The sequence below is a fragment of the Falco rusticolus genome, chromosome Z, assembly GCF_015220075.1.
Source record: "Falco rusticolus isolate bFalRus1 chromosome Z, bFalRus1.pri, whole genome shotgun sequence".
NCBI classification, from domain to species: Eukaryota; Metazoa; Chordata; class Aves; order Falconiformes; family Falconidae; genus Falco; species Falco rusticolus.
In genome coordinates this window covers 61,388,103-61,395,414 of record NC_051210.1, presented here as the reverse complement: position 1 = coordinate 61,395,414, position 7,312 = coordinate 61,388,103, and the positions used below count along the sequence as shown (strand labels likewise).

Below are 7,312 nucleotides of genomic sequence, written 5' to 3'. Positions count from 1 at the left end.
CGGGAAGGGCGTGGGGAGGCGGCGGCGGAAGCGGGCGCGCGGGCCCGCGGCGGTAGCGGTAGCGGTGCTGGCCCGGCCCCCCTGCCCGAGCCCCCTCCCCATGCTGGCCGCGTGTGCGGGCGCGGCTCGCAGGTAGGCGCGGGGCGGGAGGGGGCGCCTCAGGGCCCGGCGGCGGGCGGTCTCTGGGGCGAGCGCCGCCCGACTGGAAGCCTCCTACAGCCGCCCGCGGCTGACGGGCGGGACCTCGTCCCTCGGGGGAGCCGGGCGGGGGCCGGGCGTCCTGGCTGAGGCCAGTGCGGCCGCGCCGCGGGGAGAGCTGCCGGGCGGCTTCGAGGAGAGAAGCGCCCGCTGGCCGGCGGGGCGGTGCGGTGCGGGCCGCGGGTGTGCGGGGCGTGCGCCGGGGCCAGGCAGACAATAGGACGGGAAGTGTGACAGTCTGGGGGGTGTGAGGCCTCAGCTCCCAGCGTGTTTCCCGCAGTCCGCCTTCCCTGAAATAACCTTCGTAACGTACCGCTGCCGGGGGGCGGGGCGGGGCAGGCGAGGGCTCTGCCCTGCGGTCCCTGCACCGGGTGTTCAGAGGTACCGCTGGAGAAGCGGGCAGGGGAGCAATGGCTGCGGCGGCGGGGCCCTGCAGCGCGCGGCGTGGGGGGCGACACCGGGCGGTGTGCCTCACGTAGCTCTACAGAAAGGGGTGTCACTATTTCAGCATTACATGAGGGGCGGGACGGCTGCAGATACGTTAGCGAAGGCTTTTAACAATAAAGGATTAAGCTCTGTAATGAATACTAGCTCTGAACGAACCCAGAAAATCCGTGTAGAAGGCGGCTTGTAGGCAGTTCTGGACGGACTAGACAAATGAGCACTGGAGAAATTGAGAGGGCAGAGGAATATGAGCAAAGGACCAGATTTAATAGGAAACATGGAAATAGTAAGAGGGTCACAATGTAAATGCGTTGTGGTAATGAGAATGGAGTTGAGTTTGAGCATAAAATGAAGATGGTTACCCCTTATGGACCTTTGAGAAATGACAGTTGTGTGCTTACTGCATAAAATACACCGGTTTTGTCCTATTTCACAGCCTTTGTTCAGGTCGTGTTAGGATTGAGGGGTACTAGCAGTTAGAAAATAAGATCCAGAACCTTTTCTTTTTATAGGGCTCCTGCTGTTGTAAATCGATTGACCAATTTACAGTTTTCAAGTAAGGTACACAACTATTTTCTTTTCCTAATATACATTTGCATCCTTTTTATATAGTCATTTTCACTGTTGTCCATATTTCGTGTTTACTGTCCTTGTTAGTCCTATAGATTTTTCCAACAAAAAGAAGGCAAGAAAGGAAAAGAAGGATGGAAGTGGTTTTTTTTCTTTAGAAAAAATTAAAAGGTCTATCTTTTTGCAAGCTGCATTTGGAAACTGAAGGTACCTTCTTCTTAAGTAATAATAAAGTATTTGATATTGATTTAAATACCTTTTTCACCACTTGTTGTAAGTACAGCAGGAAATGGTCGCTGTACTTTGTTAATGTTAAAAAATTTTCCATTAATACCTTTTTGTATTGAAACAGCTTCCTAAAACTGTTTGATCTCCTCCTGGGTTACGTCAGAAGTAAGGGGGGGGGGGGGGGCAGGGGGAATTGGTACCTGTTCATTCTTTCCATTCTGTTCATGATTGTATACATCTCTGAAGTACTTCCTCTGTGTTTTTGTTTTATTTTGGGGTTTTTGCCCAGTCTGAAGAATCCCAGCCTAGTTACTTGTTCTTTGAATGGAGTCCATTGCTTACTGCAGCTGATCGTTACTAACTTGTCATGCCTTGGTTGAACAGAAAAAGGTTTCAGCAGGTGGGAGAACAGAAGACAGCAGAGTTTGTAATTGTTGGGAGGATCAGATTTGCACATAGTATGTTTGTGCTTCATGGTGTTACAGACTGGTATAATGAATCTGCGTTTTGTTCTGTTCCGCTTCTACTAAATCGAACCATTGCCTGCTTTTCAGCTGCTTCTTGGCTGATGTTTTTGTTAAACCGTTAGATCTCCAGAATGTCTGGATCAGCTCACAGCTCATCGCTGTGTATGTAAAGCCAGAAGTGTGTGTCATTTCACAGTAATTAAGACTGAAATTCACTTTGTTAGTGGTTTTAAACTTTACTCCATGTTGTGACATCCTTTCACATATTTTTGTGGCTGCCTTTAGTACACTGTGTTATCATCAGTAAATTTTGTCACTTCATCTGTCTCACCTTTTTGTAGATCAGATATAAATATGTGAGAGAACAGAACCCAGCATGGAACCCTGCAGGGCTCCACTGGTAACCTAGTTCCATTCAGGAAAATGAGCAGCCATTTCTGTTTCTGTCTTAGCTTGTAACCATTTACCCATAAGAGGATAGCCCTTCTCATCTCACAGCAGCATGGTTTCTTTAGAAACTTCTGGTCGACAGCCTTTGAAAATCAAATATATTTTATTAACTGATCTATGTCTGTTGTGACTTCTTCAAAGAATTCCCGTAGATTTGTGAATCTAGGATTTCCCTCTGTAGAGGAGACTCTTTTACTGTACATGTTACATGTATTTAGATTAGGGAAGGCGAGGTGAGGATGGGGTGAATGACACTTGTCTCTGTGCAAAATATGATTGGGTGTGCATGTGTTCATCATACCATTCCTAAAAGAGTTCAGTCTTTAACAAAGACACTTTTTATTTCTACTGTAGAAGGAGTGAAATTCTTGGCCATACTTACCATGCTGGAACAATCTTTCACATAGCCTGGAACCAGCCTGGGAAGTACTCGGTGTTCTTAAGTCAACACTCACTCAAAAGCCAGAGCAGAAAGCAGGTTTCATTTGCTTGCCTAATTTGTGGTGTTGAGCAGGCACACTGTAGCACAGAGTGCGTTCGGCATTTTGCAAGCATTGAACTGACCACAGCATGTTATAACGCACCATGTTCCCAAGAAGAAGTGATTTAAAATGGTGCAAGTAAGTGAGATTAGGTCATCATCTGCCATGAAAGCATAGTTTTCCACCTAACTAATCATGGCAAAGAACATTTCTCAGTGCCTTGACTTAAGACTTAAGATCAATGGGAAATCAAAGGGTATTTCCATGGTACAGGCTGAACTAATGAACTGGGTGTAAATCAAAGAAAGCTTTTGTGTTCACAAACCCTCCTCAACAGTTTTCTCTGTCTTGCAGCACAATTTCTTATTCAGTTGGAGTCAACAAGCTGTTTTTCATGCGTAAGCTGATTGCATTCAAGTACTGAACTATCCTGACAGTAATAGTGTGTAGTGTTTGCACTAAATAACATGCACTTTACCTGCTGTTTATTGCAGGCATGATAGATAAATGGTAGATGCTTATACAGCAGCACCTGAGAGCTGTAAGGCCTTAAATGCAACATTTTTTTCCACTGTGTTTCCATGGTTCACCTGATGGTAGAATTAAACAATAAGATAAAACCAGTAAGATAACCCTAATGAGCACCTCCTCCATCAAATTAAGTGTAGTACACTTAGTGTTTGCATGTGAGTGTTGAAAAGTCGCTCAACTTTCTTCCTAAGATCATCCAAGCAAGTTGTGATGTGATGGACTTTTGCTGTAACGCAGAATGGGTTCAGTTCACGGTATGGGTTTGAAGCCTAGTTTAGCAGTACTAGTAATTTTGGGTTTGGTTGGGGTTTTTTTGTTTGTTTGGAGTTTTTTTCTAGAATGATAGATACCATAATTTTAGAGATCAGACACTCCACAGAAACAGTATCCTGACACTTCTGTGTGTTCCACTCCAGACTACTGTGTGGAAATCACCCCCTCATGTCAAAGTCAATCAGACCAGTTTCCAAAATCCTGTTGTTGGAGGGAGCTAAGGGGAAAAGGAGAGAATATATGTAATTTGTAACATGTTATGCACATGTATGAGTTCCCACTTAAGGTCTGGATTTTCTGTTAGCTGCTGCAGAGCACCTTTTTCACTTACTTTGCTGTTGATGTTAATTCTGTTGTTAATTCTGCTGTCTAATTCTGATGTTGATTCTGTCAGAGAAACCAGTTAACATCTTTTGCCAGATAGAAAAGTCACAAAAGCAGCACTGAGGGTAATGTATGTATGAATAAAGACTTTAAAATGTTTGTATAACTTGTAGTTTTTTGACTCTTTCACATCGATCTGAACAGTTACAAGTGTGTATTATTAGAAGCATACCAAATATAGAGTGTACAGTGAATTACTTTGCAGAGAATGCTTTTTTTTCTGAAAAGTGTAGTGACAGAATTAATTGTTTAGTTCTATTCCTTCAAATGCAGCTTAAGAAAAAAAACCACCAAAACAATCTGTAGTGGTGGTTATGGAGCTTTAAATTAGGAAGTACTTAACTTGCTATCCTTTTGCTGTAGTGAGAGCTGTCCGTGCCAAACACAGTTGTGACACAGAGCCAAGTACTTCTTAAGGAAAATGGCCCAGGAATTCAAGGCATGTATTTACTGTTCCTTACACAGTCAAGAGCCAAACAGAAGAAAGGACTGAGAAGTGAACTGTAACAAGGATTTCAAATATGTTTGTCCAGCAGGAAAAAGTGATGACTTATATTGTAGGGCTGTAGACTCATTCCTGTGGCTCAGTTGTAATGTTGCGCTGTGATTAGCTTTGAGCTATTTAACTGTACTCTGCTTGTTCTGTCTTGGATTTTCCCACACCGCACCACCCCTTCTTGTTTTGGCCTTGTGTTACTCGGTCCTCTGCTTTGTTTGATTTTTGGCCTTGCTTTACTATAAAATATACAATTACTTGTCTGAAGGTGTAAGTCAAAACTGAAACAACATGGAGAGTATTTAAAATCCAAGAATTAAGGATCTCTAAATAATACAGTTTTTAGCCTGTTAAATTTCTGTCATAAAATCCATCCTGAGAACACAGACCGACTGCACTGTCTCTTAGGTTATATTAGATGCTGATGAATACTCATGGTGGTTTGTTTCTGAGATGCTTTTTAACTTCTTCATTTAAAGAAAAAGAAAAATTCTACTGCATATGAGGCTTGACTGTTACAAAGCTTTGCTTAAACCATGCCTATCTGCTGTCATTTATATATGCTTTGTAGCACTTGAGTCTTACTTCAGGGAAATGCCAACATATGGCTTATTATTCAATTATTAAATAATTTGTCCTGTCTGTTTTTATATGCCTTAATGGGACATGCTAGTTTTTTAGTTTGTGGGGTTTTTTTTAAACAAGGCCGCTAGGAGGAGTCAAAACATTCAGACCCTGTGAACATCGATGCGGAACGTAGTGAGTATGGGTCTCACTTACTCAATGCTGGCTTCCAGCATGCAGCATTGCTTCTTCTGCAGCCTGTAGGATTAGGAAGGTGTTATTTAACTGAGATCTGCTGTTTCAAAAAAGGACCAAATGATCGCACTGTTGTTCTCAATTTTAATTTGGTAGCTTTTACAAAGCTTCATATAGTAAATTATGGATTGGAAAAGTTGTTCATTGTGATTTCCATATCTGCCTCGTTATTATATCCATAGGAAGGTCCCTGAAGTATGCGTGTAGTGCAAGCAAGAAAAAACTTAATCTGTATTTATTTACTATTGAGCAGTATTAAAAATGAGGAGGAAGATGATTAAAGTTGTCTGAATTTTGAGACCCCCTCTCTTCTATGTCCGTTCTTTCTCTTGGTTCTTAAACTCTTTTGGCGGCAGGCGTTTAACCCTGAAGGTGTGATCCACATCTTTTGTCAGCAGAAGATACGGGGTTTTTCCATTCTAAGTGAAGGTTGATAGCACTGTGATTTTTGCATGGCTACATGGAACGTGGCAATTAGATTAGCAAGTACAATAAAATGGTCTTGTTTATGTTTCCCAGAAACACATTTGTTTACAGACGTTATTCTGTAAAAGTATATACCTGTCGGTTGTAACTAATACTGTTTAGGTGAAGAATAATTTGAAAACTGGAAGTTCCATTAAAGAGTCTTGGGTGGAATCATAGATAATCTGTAAATAATCAGATTAAATGAGGCAGAAGGCTAAATCTTGACTGTATTATAAGATGATTATCAGTAGTAGGAGCATATTGTGGACAAGCTTACACGTTTTTGTGTTTGTATTTTCTAAAGTGATACTCTTTTGCTGCTTCTGCTCACAGGTTGTGGCTTTCTTGTTCTATTTTAATAGTATTAATGGAACATGCGAACAGAGGGGCTTGGCATGTTCCAATCACAGAAATGTTTATAAACAAAACTAGAGTTACTAAATGTTCTTTAAAATACTGCATGAGTTAAAAATCAGTCTGCAAATTCAATTGCTTTGTTTGTCTTCACAGCAGTTATTGGCCCCTGTATTGCCTTAATAGAGTATTATAAAGGTCCTTTCTTTCTAAAATCAAATCAAATTAAATTTTCCAGATGCAGCAAGTTATCAAATTGTAGATTTCTTGGTAAAATAAATGACCTGGCATTCTAGCAAAAATAGCAATGATGGCAGTCTGTAACTAGAAGCTTTGTTTCTAGTTAAAAATCCTCTTGTAGAAGTAGCTACTAAGATTTTAAGTTGTTATTCACCTTACATGCTTTTGGTAGACTTATCATTCTTATCCTTTTGGAATTGGCAGATTATTTTTGTGGAAGTAATTTCTGTGTGATATAATTTATCCATAATTTGGGAAACGGCTACTTCTATAATACTTATATTGTAGCTGAAAGTCCAGACTAAACCTTGTGTGCTTCCTCCTGAACTTACTGTAGGTGGATGAAGCGTGCACAAATGCATAATGTTTGTTTGTCTGTACAGTCCTGACTTTAGATGCCATAGGGCTCACCCAAGAAAAAGGCCATGCAAGCTGCCAACAGAGGCCGGTTAGATCCTCATAGTAAAAAATGCACGTAAATAAAGTGCTTTAATTTTGAAGGACCTTGCAGGAAATAGGGACTAGAAGGGACAATGGATGGGCGATCAAGTCTAGCCTGTGCTACCTTAGGTAACCAAGTAATATAATCCATTTTATAAGCTGGTCAAGGTCCATGTTAAAATAGGTGGTTTTCAATTCCTGGGCTTATGGGCAGCTGTTTCAGAATCACTGCCCTGAAGGTTACAGATGTCTCTTAAAATTCTAGCTTACATGTATTCCCGACGATTATTTTAATTTGTTCCTATGTCAGTATTGCTCAGCTCAAGAACCCTTTCCACTTTGGAACATTTAAATGGTATGCTTAATGACAGCAATCATCTTGAAACTTTTTTGCTAATGCGTTTCATGTATGTTTCTAGCAGTAGTGCAGGCTTATTTATATATATCTTTTTATATATATATAAAAA

General features: G+C 41.4%; 1 protein-coding gene across 2 annotated transcripts in view; it reads left to right on the top strand.

Moving 5' to 3' along the window:
* The first annotated feature begins 7 nt into the window (after positions 1 to 7).
* NLN (neurolysin) overlaps positions 8 to 7,312 on the top strand; it is a 38,833-nt gene continuing 31,528 nt past the window's right edge. Inside the window, exons 1-2 of one of the 2 annotated variants that reach the window (XM_037372867.1) lie at positions 48 to 132; positions 1,155 to 1,203. Coding sequence is in view for 1 of the 2 variants with exons in the window: in XM_037372866.1 (XP_037228763.1) it covers positions 101 to 132 (32 nt within the window). In the remaining variant the exon portion in view is untranslated. Of the gene's footprint in view, positions 133 to 1,154; positions 1,204 to 7,312 lie in introns of both variants that reach the window. The other variant, XM_037372866.1, reaches the window with a different exon arrangement.